Below are 22,375 nucleotides of genomic sequence, written 5' to 3'. Positions count from 1 at the left end.
AAGTTCTATCAGTTGTGTCCATCTTTCCAAAATGTCAATAGACAAGTTTTCATCAATGTTCACAATAGAGAATCCTCAAAAATTACATAAAAAAATGAAAAACAAGCTGTAATTGGCAGTTTATAAGATTGTTCAGTGGGTAAGCAATCTTTGTTTGCAATTGTGTAACCTGAACTTCAATGCCTATTACCTCAGTTATAAAAATATACATGACCATACATGTTCCTGAAACCCCAGTACTGTGGGGAACAGATAAAGGAGAAAACTGCTGAATGTTATTTTTGGCCACTGGTGTTCCTATTAAATGAGGAAAGCTATGTCAAGAAAATAGTGGGGAGAACTATACAGAAGGACATATGACATTCATCTCTTGCCTCTGTGAGTGTTAGAGTTGCACTTACATAGGCCCATGAGTAACTATATACCACACAAGTGCACTCACATATATGCATTTTTATCACACACACACACACACACACACACACACAGAGACACACCAAAATCATAATTTTTTAGGTTACGATTTTCTGTTTAAAACAATTGAGAAGCACCTGTGACCTTTAAGCACAGATTGGAACTTCATGAACCCACCTATTAATCTAAACTTAGTAGAATTTGAATACTACACATTTGGTATTGTTTGAAACATATCACCTTATGAAGTATCAGTGAATAATTTATGACACTGTTAACCAGATCAAATGAAGCAAATTGAATCTAATAATACTGAATTATTTGTAATAGCCAAAAACTAGAAGCAACCTAGATGCCCCTCAACTGAAGAATGGGTCAAGAAAATGTGGTAAATTTGCACAACGGAGTACTATTCAGCAGAAAAAGAATAAACAATAGAATCTTGAAATTTGCAGGCAAATGGACAGAACTAGAAGAAACCATCCTGAGTGAGGTAACCTAGTCACAGAAAGATAAACATGTTATGTATTCACTCATATATGGACTGTAGACATAGAGCAAAGGATTACCAGCCTACAATCCACAGTGCTAGAGGAGCTGGGAAACAAGGAGGACCCTAAGAGAGACATATATGGTCCCCTGGAGAAGGGGAAAAAGACAATATCTCAACTAATTGGGAGCATGGGGGAGGGAAGAGGGAGTTAGGAGAAAAAGGAGAAGAGGAGGGGAGAGGAGGACATGAGGGAGCAGGAAGATTGACTCAGGGGAAGAATAGAGGAGAGCAAGAAAATTGATACCTTCATAGAGGGAGCCACTATTGTTGTAAAGAGAAATCTGGCACAAGGGAATTGTGCAGAGATCCACAAGGATGACACCAGCTAACAATCTAAGCAATGATGGAGAGGCTACCTTAAATGCCCTTCTGCTACAATGAGATTGATGACTACATTAAATGCCATCTTAGAAGTGTTATTTTTTTTCATTTAATGCTTAGCAACTTTTAAGTCAGGCTTGGTTTCTAATCAATATCCAAGAAAAGGAAAATAATAATTTTACAAATGCAAATGAGAGGTCATTGAGAAGGAGCCAGTCATGCCTATATCTCTGTGTCTTTGAATTTTACTGACAATCAATATTACCTTCATGCTTTTCTATCTAAAGTTATTTGAAACTGTAATATTTCAGAATGCTCTATGGTTCATTAAGCATTCTATATGAACTTTGGAAATTTATTAGCTTAAAGATACACAATTTTATAGTGCAAACACCAAATGTCATATTACCGTAACAATTTTAATAAGGAAAATATTTATGTCTCATTATTATTAGAATGATAAGCTAAAATATAAAATATCTTAGTAAGGTACAATAACTAGTTGATAATATTTGACAAATGTCAGCTGAAATAAATCTTAATAGTTCTTTTGATTTCAGATAACATCTGAACAGTTTAAGCCAACGTTCCCTGAACTTGGCAAATGAGGACAGGAATAGCACTTGATAATTTCTTGCTAATCAAATTTGTCATTTTTTAATAGGTCATTGTCTTCCTTGACTGCTACAGCTGCAAGATCACACAGTATTTATACAGCTGTCATTTCTTAAAACAAGCCAGAAGAATCAGAGTCTTTGCATGATGGATTTAAATCAATATGAATGTCAAATCGGACATTATAGTCTTATGAATACAAGTGACTGTTTCTTGCTGTAGATCCACCTATTACCTTATTCCTTTCTGTAACAAACTTGGGATTTAGTTCCCGTAGTTCAGCACTATCTAATCATTTGCTGGGCACAATTTTCCCCATGCATTTAGAGTTTACTGATTCCATTCCCTAGCTATGTGTGGTAACCTGTTCTCCATTACCAGGTCCTAGCCCACTGATTACATCCCTTAGCTATCTATAAGACCTGTTACCCACTATTAGGTCCTTGTTTCCCTCTCCTATGTAATTATGGACGTCTGATTTCCTGCAATTATCTTTATTGACAAGCATCTGGTCAGTGTTTAGGGCCTGGGTAAAAGCATCCCATCTAAGATATTCCTGAATATCCAAGGATATAGAATTGGTACATGCCCAAAACTGTTGATTCACAGCTGCCCACATGGATAGAAAAAAAAAAAAAGCATGCCCTAGCCTTATCTCAGTGGCAGATAGAGAATAACCTAAACTAGTCCTGCACTTAAAGATTCTCAAACTACTTGCATTTGCCTTTATCCCAGTTTATTAACCCAAGATTTTAGCCCAGAGATTTACTGCTTGTTCTTCCCCTGAGAAGATAACTAGAAAGGTAATCAGCCTATTTGTTCATCCTCAGGAAAAAGTAAATTTTCCTGAAGGCCTGTGCCCCCACTGAGACCAGAGCCCAAGAAGGGCCAGGTTCCATTTCCTGTGCAAATTAAACTTAGATCCTTTATTAACTTATAGCCCTAAGCAACTGATGCTAAAAGCTTCTCCTAGCATGGACCCACAGCAAAAGTGCAGTCAGCAGACCAAAGGCTGCTTGTTTCCATTCCTCTGTTGTTTACTATGTTGCCTGGTTACCTGATAGTTCCTAGGCATACTGGGAGAAAAGCAGCCACTGAGTTAAGAGACAATCTTTCCCTTGTGATTTTTATTGATTATAAACCTTTAGCTTTTTCATCTATCAACTTCAAAATGTAGCATAGTACAGTAGTCTCCCTTCCTTGAATTCCCTAATGATATAATCTCTTAACTTACCTTCCTCTCCCTTAAAGAGTTCAGGGGACATGAACTAGCCACTCCCACCTTTGAGCTGACAACCTAGAATCTCCCTTTGTGAAGAGTCTTATCAGTCTTTTATGATGCAAAAGAATTCCAGCCCAGGCCATTAGGGCTGGAAAATTGCTGATTGTAGTGATTTATAACTGGAAATACTTTGTTGCTGGGGAAGAAAGAATTATAAAGAGACATGATAGAAAGCTCATGTTGGAAGTAGATTGTTTTTTTTTCCCCCTCAGATTTTAGTTCCTTTGCTTATTTGTGGCTCCTTTTTTCAAACCCTGAGCAAAGACTTTAGAAGCTGGACTTCTAAAGTTTTCAAAACTTGACAACTACTTAAAGGTACTGTTCCCATTGCCAAGTACTAATCAGTAGGCTAGATAATATTTATGTCATTTGCATGTGTACACGTTTGGGTGTGTACCTTGGATATTGCTTCTCAGTGGAAACATGTGACCATCCACTATTTTTTGTAGATGGAATCTCTTACTTGCTTGGAACTCACTGATTTTACATAAATAACTTATAACTTACACACACACACACACACACACACACACACACACACACACACATATATGTAACATTTCAGACTGTGCAGACATCCTTTGATTCTTTGATGCATTCAGCTATTTCTCAAATCAAATCCTGTATTTATTTTAGGTGTATATAAATGTTTTTCTTGGCTTATTTTTATTCTAGCCATCTCTACATGACTGTCTTTGACAGTTCTTACTGTTTTTGTCTCCTTCTCCCACTGAATTTTGTAGGTTTACAGTGTGAAAACTTTATCACCATCACGTTGGATAAAATGTCAGTACAAATGCTGATGAATTTGTTTGGAACTCAAAATATCACATGGCTTATATATTGTTCTAATCTTTATTACATAAGAACAAGTCTTAGTGATTGTGACTTGGTTATGGTTCAAAATACTAAAATGTACATCACTTGACTCATTTTAAGACAATTTTTGACATGATCTCATAAGAATACATGTTTTCTTTTTTAATTTATTTTTCATTTTATATACCCACCCAAGTTCTTCCTACCTCCCATTCTCCCACCCTCACCACATCCTCTCCCTTTCCACCATCATCTAATCCTTAGCATGGGTAAGGTCTTCCTTGGTAGTTCACAAAGAGAATACAAAGTTGAGGGAGGATCAAGCCCCTCCCCCAGTATAAAGGCTGAACAAGGTATCCTTCCATAAGAATGAACTCCAAAAAGTCAGTTCATACCCCTGGGTTATGTCCTGATGCCACTACCAAAGCCCCACCAACATATCAGGTCATATAACTGTCACCCACATTTGGCAGGAGTAGTTCAGTTCCATGCATGTTCGCCAGCTGTCTAGCCATAATCTGTGAGCCTCAACTAGCTAGGGTCAGCTGTCTCTGTGGTTTTCTCCATAAACAGTATATATTTTATACATGTCTTAGAAGATTTCATCCATTTGTATTGTACATAAATCTAGAAAAAAGACTTTGAACCATAAGCATTATATATGCATTCTATAGGACAGTTTCTATGGTAGCTTTACAAAAGAAAATTTCCCTCTTGTTATAATTACCATCAAATTGCATGATTATCACACATGATTTAATATATTTGATATTTTAATGTTTCATGTTGCATATTCTGTTGATATGATGTTAGCTGAAGTTCTAGGATGAGCAAATTGATCACTAAATTGTTTAACAAGTACTCCATGTTTAAAGTTCCAACTTTGAATAATATACCATTTAAAATAGCTGTGTTTATAAGTTTTTTGTCTAGATCTACCTTGATTTATTTGAAATTATTCTCTCTTTAGAAAAAAATATCAAAATACACAAGGAAAAAGTAGAAATCATGAACAATGTTTTGGTATTATTTAAATCTTTGAGTCAAAACATCACAGCTCTGGACAGAAGAGAGTGTGACGATTGAGAGGTTGTGGTGTGAATATATTTTTTATCTAAGTGAAGCATCATTCTTAAGAATTTCTCCTGACATCTTATAGTGTGTCACATGGTATGATACAGCATACATGGAGCCCTTGGTCTTCAGTTCTGAAATATTTTCCTTCAGAATCATTTGCTATTAGACCTGTAAAATTGAATACACTCCAGAAATTTTAGGAATTGTAATTGAAATATAAGAGAGTCTTAAGTGGGATGACCAACAATTTAAGAAAAAGATATACCAGTGGCATACTCACAGACAAGATTTGTATCTCTTAGGTACTTAATTCCTTTTAGATATATTAGATCTGTATCCTCAACATTTTCATGTAGTTTCTTCAAACCCTAAAGAGTCTATTGATGTACATAGAGTATGCCACACTCTTAGGTAGTATTGTCTTTAAAATGGTTAATGAACATTTTTATATTTCATAATATATGGGGTTTTGTTTTGTGATTAGATTCATCTCTCATGTTGTGTTCTACCTATGCTACTGATGTTTTCATAATTATGATGAATCAGTGATTGAACAAATGTATGTATATACTTTTCAATTGAGCACAGCAATATAAGAAATAGGCATAAATAATTAATCTGTTAAGAAACAATAGCAGAGAATTATTTAATTAGGATTGAGGAAGATGCATAATAAATTAGAATTCAACGGAGGAAAGAGAGCAGACACTTCTAGCACCTATTTATACATGGCCAAGATGTGGAACATGTGTTTATTAAACATTACTGATCTTCCAAACATATGTCACCCCACACCTGAACTCTTGTAGTCAAAATTACTACATAGACATTGTCTCCTATTCTATAAGCAACATTTTATGTGCAGAGACAGAGAATCTACCTCCTATAAAGATGTTATGCTAAAACTGTATTAGATAATATGCTTAGGACCAGAGTCAACAGACTTTATGCTCAAGACCACCATGATGTCTATGTTAATTATGAGAGTATACAATAACTTTTTAAATACATATAATACTCAATACTGATTAATCTACTTAACCAGCTTCCAAAAACATCTGCATCTTTCAAATAGAGTGAATAAATGTCCATTACAACATATTAAATTTGACATTGGCTGAGAAGGATGCATATATAAAATACAGTCACAATTGAAATTGTTAGGAAATTTCTACAAAAAGAATATCATATGGTGTTTTAGGAAAGCTCAGTATAAATAGGAGCAAGATTTTATTTAAATTATATGCTAGGCCTAATAATATATTTTTAGTAAATTAGTGTATGATACATGTTTTATATTTGTGATGCAGAATAATTTAAAATAATCATATACCCTTATATCTAAAAATGGTGTAAAGTCACCTTTTATTTTTTAACTTTTCCAGGGCTCTAGTGATATATTGTTCATGATTTAATAAAGTTTGCCTGGGGATCAGAATACAAAGCCAGACACACTAATTAGCCATAGAAGCTGGGCAGTGATGGCACACACATTTAATCCCAGGACTCAGCAGGAAGAGGCAGATGGACCTCTCTGAGTTTAAGGCTACCATGGGCAAAATGAGAGTGAAACAGCCTAAAAGAGTAACAGAGCTCATGCCCTTAAACCTAGCACTAGAGAGGTATATAAGGAAGAAGCAATGGTTCCTATGTGAAATTCAGTTTCCAGTCACAGGGAAGACAGGATCTCCACTTCAACTTTGGTAAAAGTAAGAGCTATGGTTGGCTGCCTGCTGTACAGAAATAGATCCAAGACAGTTAGAAAGAAACCCTGTCTTGAAAAACCAAAAAAGAATTAAGGTAAACTTGTGTTTCTTGTATATGTGGTTAGAGTTGTAACATCCTCTTGAGGGAATTTTCCTTTAACTAGCATATAGTTTGTAGTAAATCTATCCTGATTAATTTTGAGTTCTATTTTGTTTGATTCTAAAATAGCTACAGCAATTTGTTTTTTATGTCCATTGTTACTTAATTTTTAAATAAAAGCAAATAGTAAATCAGTGTTTGTTGTGAATGAAGATATTAGTAACAAATTCTTTTCAAGTATAGTTTTATGTTGAAAATAAAATGTATTTACATAATTTTCCCCTTTGCTCTTTCCCTCCAGCCACCCCTATATATGGCTATTATTCAAATTTTCCCTGTATTTCTTTTATTGTTGTCAAATCCACATCATATAAATACACACAATATACATGTACATATGCACTGTTGTTCAGTTTATGCAAATTTACTTGTATGAATTCAGGGGTGATATCCTGGTATTTGGTAACTGAAATAAGAAAAATCAATAAAAGTCTAAAAGATTAGACTATGAAGCCAATATAAGAAAAAGAGAACTTCTGAGATCCCCAAGGCATCACTAAACAAAGGATTGAGGATGTGACCATAGACCAAAGTCCAGCTAACACACCACCAGCTATGGCAAAATTCCTCTGTCCTAAAGAAAACCAGATAGCCTCCAATTCATGGTTGTAAAAATCCCTGGCCCAGGAGATAATTAGCATGCTCATAACCCAGTACCCACCACCAAATCCTGCTCAATTCTATCATGTTTAAAATACAGTTATTGTTTTATGTTATGTAACCATGGAAGCTTTCATCTTGAGGCTTTCATCCTTATGGTCTTTCCCTTTAGCCCCACCCCCACCCGGTAACTGTAAGGGGCTTCCACTTACTCCTAAATGGAAGGAATTACTGCCATGGCTTGATAATAATGAAAACTTTGTCTTTGCATTCAGTGAGTCACCTCATTGGTGGTGGTCCATTTGGGATCCTATGAACTGGGCATAATAGTAACCACATGTTTGTTCTTCATTGGAGGAGATTATTTCTCATGCTCTCAGCATTCCTTAGTTGTCTCTAGCTCTTTGTCTATGTCTGAGGCCCTATGAGATTCTCCCCTTGTATATTACCTTATCTATTGTTGCTCTTATTTAGGCAGTAATTTTTGTAACTCCTCATCTGTATAGTTTCTCTGATATTTTTAGGAGACATTGCTGTGATATTTTCATCTTTATATTTATACTATTAAGCCTATCTTTAAATATTCTGTTCTTACCTAAAATATGTTTAACATAGAGATGAAATGAACTCACGCATCTAATGTCCTATCAGTGAGATTTACGTATCTAATATGTTGCAAAATTTGTATGTGATCACAAAAGTTTTTGTTAGTCAACAAAATCATCCAGTTCTAATCACATTTATTTGTAGATTCTTAAGTGAAATGAAAAACACCATGTGCTATTACTTTTTGCCTAGATAAAGACAGCAGAAATATTTGTGAAGCACCCAAATGACAAATATTGCAGAGTCTACCGTGGGTGATGTCAAAGTGAATAATGAAGCAATCAGTAACAATCTCAGACAAAGCAGTCACTGGACACTAGTAAATTGTAGTAGAATGATTAAAATCAGGAGGCAAATACAATTAAAAAAATATAATAAAATATTATAACTTCATAAAGTATACAACCTCTCTAGCTACATATAGGCAGAATGGAATAAAATAGAAAGTGAGGTATCCCTTTATTCTCAATGTGCAGGTTAAGCAAACAAACAAAAAGTTTCAGCAGAAGCAAGGTCTGTTTTACAGGAATAGCTTTCAAATCCTTATATGATGGAAAAAGTTTAATGAAATTAGTTACCAATAGAGATCTGGCTAACCAGCACAGGGAGTGACATTAAGAGGATTTGGCATTTGTCTCTCTTTCTTATATACTGAAAATTCATGAGTGTTTCTCATCAGGCTGAGAACAGTGGTGTAATGTTTTAAAAAAATATTTGCGTTTTTAAATACTTGCATTACCTTGTTCTAACTCCCTACAAATATGTAACCCCTAATAGTAAGATTTTATAAATTACTTTTAAAATGATTACAGTTTATAGATTTTAGGAATCAATGTCTTGTACTGAGGCTTTTATTGTTACAAAGTTATGAGAAATAATCTTTAATACTCCCTAAATAGCATGGTTATGTGAACTGCATACTTATTCAATATCAAATATTTACTAGTTGTGATTTATCTATTCTTTGACATGTAAGTGTCATAAAGATTATATGTTATACTGAATATTACAAATAACTTTCTGGCTATATTTTATCTACTCTGTGCAACTCATAAACAGCAAAACTATGTGCATCAAATCCCTCCTCCTTTTGTGTAGGCTAGCTTAAATGCTTTAAAGATTTTTTTTCAGTTTGGTTTATACCAGTAAGTTACAACTGCATTCCTCTTTTTAGGTTTGTCCTCCTTCTATTATTACTATTATTATGTTAATTTGGGAAGTTTATTATCAGATGTTGGGGAGCTGGGTAAGCAGTTATCAGATCTTTCTGGTCCTCAAGGTAATGGCTGCTCACAACCATCTGTAACTCTAGTTACAGAAGCTCAAGTGTCCTGTTCTGTAATCTATGGCACCACATACATACACTTATACACATAAATTAAAAAGTAATTAAAAATAAATATTCTTATGGTCTTGGTGCAGTATTTTGAATATATGCTATAATAATATTTATTTAGTATTACATAAACATTTCAGTGGCTACAATTAAGGTAAATACAACTAAAAACTGTTAGTTCATATGAGATAATACAAGGGACATTAAGAAGATTCATGGTTCTAAAAGTACTTATTTTCATTTATCTTATCAAATAATGCTTGTTTTAATATTATAGGATCTTGTGGATTATTTTAATATTCTCCATTATATTTTGACACATCTATGTGTGTTTTGAGGGAAGTATATTTAGAGTAAACAAAAGTGAATTATATTACTTTAGGATCTAACTTAAGAGGTCCCTGGTGGGGAATAAAAGCAGGTATGAAGTGGAATTTTAGTTTGAGACACAATTGCTGATTAATAAATTAGGATTCTTAGTTGTCTACATAGATTAAAATATGTGACACTTTCTATTCTCACCTTCACTGCTTTCATTTTGCATCTGCATTTTAGATGAATGATTAGTCCTGGAAATTCTATATAACACTCTATTCACACACCCAAGGGAGAAAAGTGAGCCTTTCCTTTCTTCCTCTTCTTCCTGTAGTTTTTGGAACAATTTATTCAATGTGATGAATGTTTAGAACTGGGAGACATGCTGAATATTTCAGTCTTGGGCATGACCTCTTGTGCATTTACTGTAATCTAGATGATGGCAGTGTAAGTTTGGAAATTTGTCAGTATTTTTAATATAACATATAAAATGTGTATACAGTGAGGTGAACTGATGGTCCACACTGATCTCAGAAGCAGCTCTCACACTTCTGAGAACTGATGGATCTATGTAGGGAGCACCTGACCATCCAGACTACAAACAAGACTCAGCCTCCCAATAAATGAATATTATGTAAAGTAATTACCAAGTTCTGGTGTTTTCATTGTTTTAATGACAAAAGAAAACATTCTTTCAACTTATTGTTTATTCATATACTTATTTACTTAGCAATAAAGTCTTACTATGAAACCCTAGTTGCCTTCAAGCTCACAATTCTCCTACCTCAGCATCCTTAGGGCTGGGGTTACAGTCATGAACCATTATTCCTGGCCCTCATACTGACAAAACAGAAAAAGTATAATAATTAGAGTATAAAAGGAGTAGTTTACTTAAGTGGTTCTTTTATGTTTTTGTTTTGCTTTTTGAGCTTCTGGGTTCATGAAGAAACATTCCCTTTAATTAGAAAGTAACTTGGGAAAGGAATTTATTCCCAGAGTAAAGCCAGTATCCTAATTAAATAGCACAGTATGTAATATGTATTAGAAGGTGATTAACCTCTTTTTAAATAAATTCATACTTAAGTTAGAAAAATCAAAAGATGAATAATCCATTGTTACTTGTCTTCTGCTAATTTATAAAGGTGAGGATCATACTCCAAATAATTCTTCTTTGGATGTATATCAAATTTGTATTTCTCTTTGTGTTTTAAAGTTAGCTTTAGGATGATATTACAAGGTCAGTTGACAGAAAAATATAAAATCCTATGAAAGTCAGCATGGGAGAAATTATGGTCAAAATTATTATAGACATTATTGTATTATGCACTATCATGAAGCAATTAGCAATTGATTTTCCATTTCTAATTACTTTATTAAGATATTTTACAAGTATAAGTTCTAGAGTCTGTATCACATAAAAATCTAACTACATCAATATATGATCAATATATTGAATGAACATAGTTGAAATGTGCCTGTGACCTATGGTTATCAACAAGCTCATGGTTGTTAAAAATTAACATCTGTGGTAAAAGAATCTAAAATTGCTAGGAACATTTTAGCATGTCTTCTATTTTTCTTAGATAGTTTTATAATAAAGACATTTCTGAACTTATTTGTTTTATCTACTTTTATTCTTTACCATTGATTTTATTTCATAAACTAGTTCAGTTATCTTCTGTTTGCATTGTATAAATTATCATATTACATTATTTGATATTCCAAAAATGACATCCAAGAATTTCTTTGTTTCACAGGGTATGTTATTTAAATAAACTTAAACATCTTTAGTCAAAGAAGAAATGACTATATTTTCCTGTAAAGACTGACAATTTTTCATTCCTTTTCATTATTCCATACATGAGTACTATATTTATATTATTTCCACATATCTTTGTGTTTAATTCTTGGTAAAAATTAATTTTGAAAAGTTTACAGAGGAAAAATTTGGAGCTTTGCTGCCTGACATAGAGATGGTTTGTAGGTGCAGGTTCTTATGCTGCCAATGCAGTATAGTGGCAGACCAATTGCCTAGCATGGATCAGCCCAGGGATTGAGCTGGCAAGCATCAAAATAATAACAACAACAAATGTAAGTATGTCCTGTGTAGATATGTCAATTTGCAATTTCCTTTGCTTAACATGTAGTTTAAAATTGAAATTCAATAAAATGAGTACAATAAATGGCTTTTTCAATTTAAAAAGCTATATACTTATACCATTTATTAGTTTGAGAATCTTCATATATGAATACAGCATATATTGATGCCTCATCATCAAGATGAAATGTTGATACTTTCATTAAAAGAAAAAAATCTGTAGAAGTATAGAAAGTAAAAAGAATCAGCTAATGTGTTTTAACTAGTAATTTAAAAAAATCCTAGTTTCACTTAAAAGCTATGTTTTCATTCAAAAGCTTTTGAAAAGCACCCAGTGGAGATTGCAACATAGAAAGAGCCTAAACAATATCCCATAATCAAACACAGTAAAACTAAAGCAAGAGGTGTGCTTTATAAATATTTATTACTTATATTGGGAGAAGGACACATTTTCAGAGCAATATTCAAAAGCAGATGTAGATCACATAATACATCCTGGTCTTCAAGAAAGTGATCTGGCTGTAGAGTTTTGTGAATGCCTGTGTATATAGTAGTAGTCTGAGTTAAATAGGTGAGGAAATGTGTTTAAAAGCATTATGTAGTGTAATGGAGAGGGAAAACTTGGTGGAATACTTTTATGGTATTGAAATGACAGCTGTGACAATTTTTACTAAAAGTATTTGTACTTTGTGAGTTTCGGTTGTAGTAAGTTGACACATCCTTATTCCATTTTTATCAATAAAATTATAAACATTTTAAAAACAGGATCAAGTTCTGTCACTGCTTTAACACTATGATTAAATATGGAATAGTAGAAATAGAAAAAAGAATTATTTTCATATAACATTCCTATGATTGTCACAAAATCCTAAGGAAGTGCAAGACAATCTCAAACCCTATAATCTTCCCATTTGCTTCTATGTTTGAAGTGAAATTTTGAAATTCATTAGCCATGTATAACACTGTCAAAAAGTAAATATCACTTAATGTGAAAATTAGTTGATACAATGAGGAGTAAGAAAGTCAGGTTTTCTGACAGAGTGGATGATTGTTTTATACCCACATACCGCCCTCTGGCTGCACACAGTGAGAGAAAATGCATCTACTACTGAAAATAGATAAATGGATGAGGAGTTGATAAAAGGGTACGTAGATAGAAGATAAGGAGTAGAGTCAGCAGAGCATGGGCTTCTTTGAATAAGGGAATGTTCTGGTTTTGTTATTTACAAAATAATTCCCAAAGTTTCTAATGTTGGCAAGTTTTACAATAAAGCTTTTTGTTTGTTTGTTTTGTGAAAGGGTTTTTGTGTAGCTTTGGAGGCTGTAGTCGAACTTGCTCTGTAGACCAGGCTTCCCTCAAACTCATAGCCTGTCTCTGCCTCCTGAGTGCTGATATTAAAGGCATGTGCCAACACTGCCCAGCTTTTAATGAAGTTTTTAAAAGTAAGATATAGGAGCCAAGAAGGTTTTAGAAGGAAAATACTCCTCTAGATGTAAGTAAAACATACAAAAATTGATGAAAACATGCCAGAATTCTCAAACATAGGACCTGCAGAAATGCAGACAATGAAAAATGGGACAAGCGATCTGGCTGTGTAAGAACAAATCAGAGTGAATATGAACTGCTTAGAGCAGCATAAAGTGACTGCTGGTGGATACAATGTTTCGACAAAAGATATTGATTCAAATAGAGAGATACACCTCTTAGGTGCACTTCCCTCACTATGTGTGGAGATGGATGGGACAGCATCTGACCATTCAGCATTCTGAGATAGAGAGATGTTAACATTCTTTATTTTGTCCTAACTTCCATCTCTGGGGACAGAAATTTTAAAAATCTGCATAAGATTTTTAACATTGCTTTGCATTGTCTGTGTACCCTCCCCCCAAAATCTTTTATACATTTTAGATGCCATGTAATATTTGGGGACCAGTTGTACTAAAGTAGCCTGTATAAAAAACCATCAAACCTAATAGAAGAATAAGACTGAAATAGTAGTATATAATCCCTGAAACTTTTTATATGATTTTGAATATTACAAATGTATTGAATAATACTCCTGTATAATTTGCTAATTTATGAAATTAATCTCAAGAATGATAGTCATAAGTACAAATTATTAGACAGAGAGAAAAAAGTCAATTATAAGAATGAATCATTATTAAACTCTATTAACTCAATTTCTAACTTTGGTTTATGGAGAAGAAAATTAAAGTAGTATGCTTAGTTATTCAGAGCAACCAAAAAATGTTAACTGTATAAACAAACAAAAAAATCTTGAAATTATTCACTGAAAATCTAGATACAGTTCCTCAACTTTGAGAGAAATATATATTATGTTTTCTTAATAAAAGTGTTCTCTTAATATCATAGAAAAATCACGAGGTCTTGGAGCATGGAATCTATGGCTTATATTTAAGATGAGAAAACCAAATGCAGTAACATGAGTTGCACTTATCAATGAATCATCTACAAGCATGGATCTCACAGAGATCAGGGCACAGGGCAATGCCTCCACAGTGACACAATTCATCCTTCTGGGATTCTCAGACCTTCCCAACCTCCAGGGGTTTCTGTTTGGTATGTTCTCCATAGTTTACTTAATTATCCTAATTGGGAATAGCTTCATAATTGTTATAACCAGGCTTGATCCGGCACTACAGAAGCCCATGTATTTTTTCCTGGCAAACTTTTCTTCTCTGGAAATCTGTTATGTATCAGTCATTCTTCCTAGGATTCTGTTCAACATTGGTACTCAGAATAGAAGTATATCCAAGCTGGCTTGTGCCACTCAAACATGCTTCTTCCTTATGCTGGGAGCCACTGAATGTTTCCTTCTGGCTGTGATGTCCTATGATAGATATGTGGCTATCTGCAACCCCCTGCAATATCCCTTGGTCATGAACCCAATAAAGTGCAATCAGCTGGCAGCAGGATCCTGGCTCGGTGGAATGCCATTCCAGCTTGGGCAAACCTGTCAGATATTCTCTCTACATTTCTGTCAGTCTAACCAGGTAGATCACTTCTTCTGTGACTTACCTCCCATTCTCAAGCTGGCCTGTGGGGACACCTTTATTAATGAGCTCTCTGTCTACTTAGTGACTCTCCTCATTGCCACAGTCCCTTTTATGTTGATACTTGCTTCTTATAGCAAAATCATTGCGACCATTCTGAGGTTGCCAACAGCCACAGGACGAGCAAAAGCCTTTTCCACTTGTTCTTCCCATTTACTTGTGGTGTTTTTGTTTTTTGGATCAGCCACTGTTACATACTTTAGACCAAAGTCTGCACATTCACCAGGAACTGACAAACTGCTCTCTCTGTTCTACACCATTGTGACCCCCATGTTCAACCCCCTGATATACAGTCTTAGGAACAAGGATGTGATTGCTGCACTGAGAAAATTATTACTTAGAAAATAACAAAATGAATGTCTGCACTGATGTCTGAAATACTTTATCTTACTAAATGTGATAGAAGGACACTCTTATCTGGGTGTCATAGAGTACTACTTCCTAGCTACTGCTGCATTGTCTTCTCTAGCCAGATACATTGATGTCTAGTCAATGCATCAGCCTAATAGTGGGCTCTTAGGCCAGAAGAATCCTTGTTTATATAGGGCAGATTTGAATTTTTAAAGTAATTTTTTCTTTCCTACCCAATCAGTCACTTCTGTGACATTGCCTTCTTCTCTGATTCACTTGGTATGTGTGGACATTTTTCTGAATGAGATTGTGGTCTTCCTTAGTCTTGTATTTTTTGTCTTATTTTAATTTGCTACTACTATAAAAGCAAGTCTACCATCATAAAATTGTCACTGGCAATATTTTGGCCCAAATCCAGCTGCATCTGTCCATTGCATCTTGTTGATGTGGTATTACTATTTTGACCCTGATATTTATTCTTAAGTAAAAATGGTAAGATAATGACAGTGAGAAACTAATAATGTAATGAATTAACTGTAATTTAGCAGGACAAACTGGGAGATATGATTATATATTTTTTGTGTGTCTGCAACATTAGTTTTGTTTTGTAATGATAATTATTTACTAAGTAAAACTTTATTTGATTATGTGAAAGAAAATGTTCTCTATCTCTACCAGAACACCAGTAATTAACTTGCAAATGTGCAGTGCTTTGTAAAAGAAATAAATTCATATGGCTTACTGGTCTAGTGGTTTAGAGTCCATGATGTCAAAAAACAGCTATAGAAAGATCTGATAGTTCTAATGTCAAACCACAACAGAAAGAAGGCACGCTGGGAATTACTTGACATTTCTAGCAGACATGTTGTTCCCACAAATTATGTAATTCTATTTTTCAAGTATTGCTAAGTTAGGGTGAGCTATTTTTTTAAGAATATAGCTGTGTATAGTACTTTTTTTTCCTTTTTTAATTTAAATTAGAAACAAGCTTGTTTTACCTGTCAATCCCACTTCCCTCTTCCCCCTCTCCTCCAATGCCCCACACCAAGCCCCTATCAGATTCTCTTTCTGCTCCCCAAGGAGCATGAGGCCTTCCATGGGGGATCTTCAAAGTCTGTCACATCATTTGGAGCAGGGCCTAGGCCCTCACCCATGTGACTAGGCTGAGACAGTATCCCTCTATGTTGAATGGGCTCCCAAAGACCATTCTTATACTAGGGGTAAATACTGATCCATTGTCAGAGATCGCATAGATTGCCCAGGCCCCCTAAGTGACACCCAAGAACATGGTGTGAGTGTCAGTCCTATGCTGGTTTCCCAGCTATCAATATGGGGTCAATGAGCTCCCCCTTCTTCAGGTCAGGTATTTATGTGGGTTTCTCCAGCCTGGTCTTGATCTGTTTGTTCATCACTCCTTCCTCTCTGCAACTGGATTCCAGGAGTTCAGCTCAGTGTTTAGCTGTGAGTGTCTGCTTCTACTTCCATCAGCTGCTGGATGAAGGCTCTAGGGTGGCATACAAGGTCATCAATCTCTTTATAGGGAAAGGGCATTTAAGGCAGCTGTCGCATCCCCCCTTGACCAGCAAGAACGATGCAACACCGAGGAATCTTCTTCAACACAGTTTAATTGGGAACTTCTTGATTTACAGTGAAATGGCGGCCCCGGGTAGAGGAAGATGGGGCCTGATATAGTCTACATCTACCAATCACCTAACCCTACGTGGTGCAGGATTGGTTGTCTCCAAGCAGAATTAAGAAGATACATGACCTTTACCAAATTAGGAGTTGTTTACCACAGAGAGCACTCGCCATCGGGCTGGCGGAAGGCAGAAACCGGTGCCATCTTTTGGGCGTGGTACTTTGCAGCTCCCAACAGGTAGCCTCTCCACTATTGCTTAGATTGTTAGTTGAGGTTATCCTTGTAGATCTCTGGACATTTCCCTAGTGCCAGATTTCTCTTTAAACGTATAATGGCTCCCTCTATTAACATTATTGTATTTTAACAATTATAAAAATATTAAGTATGTGAAAACCAAAGCACCACAAGGATTTTGCCATTTTTATAATGTAATTAACACTAGGATAATCTTGCAACAGGCAAGCAAAATAATGATAAAACAGAGTAACCGATGCATACATAACTTATTTCAGCTGTGCTTTGAACACTGAGATGAATATTTTGTATAAGAATATATTTAGAAAAATGGTGTCTGAGCCACTGTTCTATTGTTGGTAAACTTTTATGTAAAAAAAAAGAATAAACAGTCAAAAATGCCAGCTTGTTATTGCATGTGCACATCCTTTTGTGAAGAATTCTAGTTAAGAGGGGGGAGGGAGCTACGAGAATGAGAAGGGAAGAAGAGGAAGGATTCAGAGGTCATGAGGGAGCAGAAAGCTTGAGTCAGGGGAAGAATGGAAGTAAGGGTATGTGATAGATAGGATTTGAGTTGGGGGAGAGTGGTAGGGGAGGACGGGAGGGAGAAGGGAACTGGGATTGTTACATAAAACAATCTTGTTTCTAATTCAAATCAAAATGATTTTTAAAAAAGAATTCTAGTTATCTTTAACACTTTTTGTTTGTTTGTTTGTTTGGTTGGTTTTTTGAAACAGGGATTCTCTGTAGCTTTGGAGGTAGTGCTGAGTAGATGAGGCTGGCCTTGAACTCACAGAGAAACACCTGCCTCTGCTTGCTGAGTACTGGGATTAAAGGTGTGTTCCACCACTGCCTGGCCTCTAGTTATCTTTTGTCCAGAGCACGTTACAATTGGAGATATCCTGAACATCTGGGTAGTCTCTACCATTCACATGAAAGAGTGTTAGCTCTTTATTTTGGAAACATATGTGACTTGGAGAACTGAAGTTCATAATGTTGGCATTTGATCATACTGACTTCTAATAAAATTAATATGTGATTATGTTAAAAAAAAACAAAAGGATATAGGTGTGTTGGACAGTTTTTGTCGACTGGCCCCAGACAAGTTTCCTTCATGTCATAAATTGGGAATTGGTGGAGAAATTGTGAATATGTCTGTGGGGGCACTAAGAATCTAGGCAATAGTGGAGAGGCCACCTTTGATGCCCTACCCTTATAATGAGATTGATGAGTACCTTAATTGGCATTCTAGAGCCTTCAACCAATAGCTGATGGAAGCAGAAGCAGGAAACCACAGCTAAGCACTGAGCCATATTCTTGGAATCCACTTGTAGAGAGGATGCAGGGATGGGCAAAGAGTCAAGACCTTGCTGGAGAAACCTACAGAAATAGCTGATCTGACCTAGTGAGAGCACAGGGACCCCAGTCATAAAGCTGAGGAATCATCATTTGACCAAACCAAGCCCTCTGAATGTGTGTGCCAGATAGGAGGCATAGACAGTCTATGGGACCTTTAACGGTAGAACCAATATTTAACCCTACTGCACAAATGGACTTTGGGAGCCCATTACCTGTGGAGGGATACTATTTTAGCCAAGATACAAGGAGGGCCTAGGCCCTCCCCAAATAATGTGACAGACTTTTACAATCCCCCATGGAAGGCCTTACTATCTTTGGGGATCAGGTGGGGGAGTGGGTTGGGGGGATTGTTAGGGGCCATGGGAAGATGGGAGGCAGAGTGAATGGATGAATTGATATGTAAAATGATTGCTGCTAAATAAAAAAAAATAATATGCCAAAAGGAACACACCAATGTGTTCATATCTATTCCCACACAAATGTATGCAATGCATTCTACTTAGTAGATTATAGGGCACAGGATCAGAGTCATTTGAAAGATGAGAATACTTATGGAATGATCAAGATGAGCTTTTGCAATGCTTATTTTCATGGAGTAAACTTGTACATAGAGTAAAAGGATGTATGCTCTACTTAGGCCTACAACTTGACCATAGATTATGAAAGTACTCCAAACTCTTGATTTTCTTCAATAAAAAGATGATATGAAAGTGTTTATCCCATCTTGAGTTGATATTTGAATGTCATGTGAAGAAAAATATGTGATTAAAATTTGAGAATTATAATTTCTAAATCTTTGTACTTTAACTGAAATCTCAGAAAAGCAAGGCACCCATCTAATGTGGCAGTCTGCTATTCACTAATTTCACAGTAAATGACCCATAAACAGAATTACTGAATCAAAAGCAGAAATAACTTCTGCATATTAAAATGTCCTATCTGAAAATTATTTTAAATGCTTGAAGAATATTTTAACTTAAATTAATGACCATGCAGCAGCAACATAAGCAGACATATATAATCTGAAGAACAGATTAATAATTAAAATGAGTATAAGCAGAGATTGTTTTTTTGGCTGAAGAGAAGAAAATTAATATGTCATGGCTTACCAGAAAAATCCAGAACATACACAATACTCATTGTATTAGAAAAATATATAATGACTTTTATGCTTTTTTGCAAAAAAACCCACTTTTACTGTTTTAAATTTTGAAGCATATATAAGTTCTAAAACTTTTATTCATGGGTCCTGAAAATTTATGTGTTCTACCATTATTTATAAATCATAATAAAGAATACAGTGACAAGGAAATACATTGCACCTTTGTTTGAAAATCTGGGCAGAGGACAATGCTCCCATTGACAGTTTCTCCTGGGATTTTCTGACCTTCCCACTCTCCAGGTTTTTCTGTTTGGGATGTTCTAAATAATGTACTTGATTAAAATAATTGAAAATAGCTTTGTAATTGTGATATACAGGATTGAAACTGCACTACAGGAGCCCATATCTTTTTTCCTGGGTAAATTTTCTTCTCTTGAATTCTGTTATGTACCAATAGTTCTCCTGAGGATTATGTCCATCATTGGTACTCAAGACTGAAGCTTTTCTGTGATGAACTGTGCCACAGAATTTAATTCTGCCCTATTCTGGGAATCACTAGATGTTGTTCATGAGGGAGACTGGTCTGTAGTTCCCTTTCTTGGTTGTGTCTTTGTGTGGTTTGGGTATCAAGGTAATTGTAGCCTCGTAAAAAAAGAGTTTGGCAATGACCCATCTGCTTTTATTGTCTGGAAAAATTTGCATGTTCTCTCTCTTGCTTTTGGTTAGTTTGGATAAAGTTTTGTCTATCTTGTTGATTTTCTAGAAGAACCAACTCTTTGTTTCATTGATTCTTTGTATTGTTTTTTGTTTGTTTGTTTGTTTCTACTTTATTTATTTCAGCCCTCAATTTGATTATTTCCTGGTGTCTACTCCTTTGGGGTGAGTTTGCTTCTTTTGTTCTAGAGCCTTCAGGTATGCTGTTAATTCTCTAGTGTGACTACAAGTTTATTCATGTGGGCACTGCTATGTGGCCATTAGCAACCTTCTTCACTATTGTCTGGTCATGAACCAAACAAAGAGCACTCAGCTGGTAGCAAAACCTTGGTTTGGAGGCATCTAGTCCAGATGGGACAAACCTGTCAGATATTCTGTCTACATTTTTGCTGCTGTAACCTGGCTTGGCTGCTTTGCTTCTCTGATCCTCACCTTGAAAATTGAACCTCAATCTGTCTCTTGATCTTTTATTTGTTATGTTACAATTGGCATCCATCATTAAAGTAAGCATTCATCAAAGAAACCACTTGAGGCCAACTGCCCAGGCCCAACCCTGAGCCGGATGTGGGACTCCCACATGAGTCGCTCCTGCCTGAGTCTCTGCTCAACCAACTAGGTTTTATTTTGTGTTTTTTTTCCTCAACTCTTTGAGCAAGTGTCAGATTTTTCAGTTGTAGCTTCTCTAAACAGTCTTCAGCTGCCATCCAAACTCAGGAGGTTCAGGCATTTCCTAGATGATCCAGCCTCTTAGACACTGCTCAGAACAGTATCAAGGTTGCTAGCTGAGAGGATCCAGCTTCTCAGACTACTGAATCCAGGGCTTGAGACAAGCCCTGCACTTTCACATTGTGCAGAAACTGAACAAAAGTGATACAGTTTGACAGTTAACACAAAATCTTTTCATGATTCCCTAAAGGTGACAGTACTCCCAGATAGTAGGAAGTAAGTTTAAAAACATGATGCCCACATTCACAAGAGGTGGGTGGTTTTGGTTATGCATATAGTTATGGATATTTATCATTGTTTAGGGGAATTAGTTACAAAATGTTGTTGGCTACAGCTAGGAAGAAAGTTGAAGAAAGGGAATTAGAGTCAAGGTTTTTGTTTCTTTTATAAAAAGAGGGAATACAGATATATAATAAAAGGTAGGTTAGTGAATCTACTCTTAAAAGGCAACTATTGGTTTTTAATATTTTACATTGGATTGGACTTCTCATTATTGTGCACAATATTATATATTAATACAAATTTGAGAATAATTTTGTTAAAGCATACTATACATATGTTTCTAATCTTCTTCAAGGTATTATAACTATACAGATCATTTAACAATGCAAATTTATAGTCCTTGAAAGTTATTATTAGGATAACTATCTAGGATAATAAGGAAATGCAGGTTACTAATTAGTCATCTATTACTATGGAACTTGTAGATATATTAGGTATGTTTTCTTTTTTATCATTTTTTATTTGAATTAGAAAAAAGATTGCTTTACATGACAATCCCATTTCCCTTCTCCCTCCCGTCCTCCCCTAGCATCCCCCCAACTAAAACCCTACCTATCACATACCCTTTCTTCTATTCTTCACCTGACTCAAAGTTTCTGCTCCCTCATGACCTCTGCATCCTTCCTCTTCTTCCCTTCTCATTTTCGTAGCTCCCTCTCCCCTTTTCCCATGCTTTTCAATTTGCTCAGGGGATCGTGACCCTGTGACCCTTCCCCTTCTCCAGGGGACAATGTTTGTCTCTTTTAGGGTCCTCCTTGTTTACTATTTTCTCTGGCAGTGTTGATTGTAGGCTGGTAATCCTTTATTCTATGTCTAAAAACCACATATGAGTGAATGCATATCATGTTTGTCATTTTGTGATTGGGTTACCATGCTCAGAATGTTTTTTTTCTAATTCCATCCATTTTCCTGCAAATTTCAAGATTCCATTGTTTTTTTCTTTTCTGCTGAGTAGTACTCCATTGTGTAAATGTACCACATTTTCTCTATC

At 35.4% G+C, this 22,375-nt stretch overlaps 1 protein-coding gene across 1 annotated transcript; it reads left to right on the top strand.

The window, feature by feature from the left end:
- Nucleotides 1-14,380: 14,380 nt before the first annotated feature.
- Nucleotides 14,381-15,325, top strand: LOC100764368 (olfactory receptor 10AG1-like). Its single transcript, XM_027421158.1, has one exon. It carries the CDS (start codon nucleotides 14,381-14,383, stop codon nucleotides 15,323-15,325), a length of 945 nt encoding a protein of 314 aa, XP_027276959.1.
- Nucleotides 15,326-22,375: the final 7,050 nt, after the last annotated feature.

The sequence above is a fragment of the Cricetulus griseus genome, chromosome 6, assembly GCF_003668045.3.
Source record: "Cricetulus griseus strain 17A/GY chromosome 6, alternate assembly CriGri-PICRH-1.0, whole genome shotgun sequence".
NCBI classification, from domain to species: Eukaryota; Metazoa; Chordata; class Mammalia; order Rodentia; family Cricetidae; genus Cricetulus; species Cricetulus griseus.
The sequence above is the reverse complement of the archived record's forward strand: the minus strand, read 5'-3'. Positions and strand labels throughout refer to the sequence as shown.

Coding starts and splice junctions, on each gene's coding strand:
- LOC100764368 (XM_027421158.1), top strand. CDS start 14,381: ATGGATCTCACAGAGATCAGGGCACAGGGCAATGCCTCCACAGTGACA.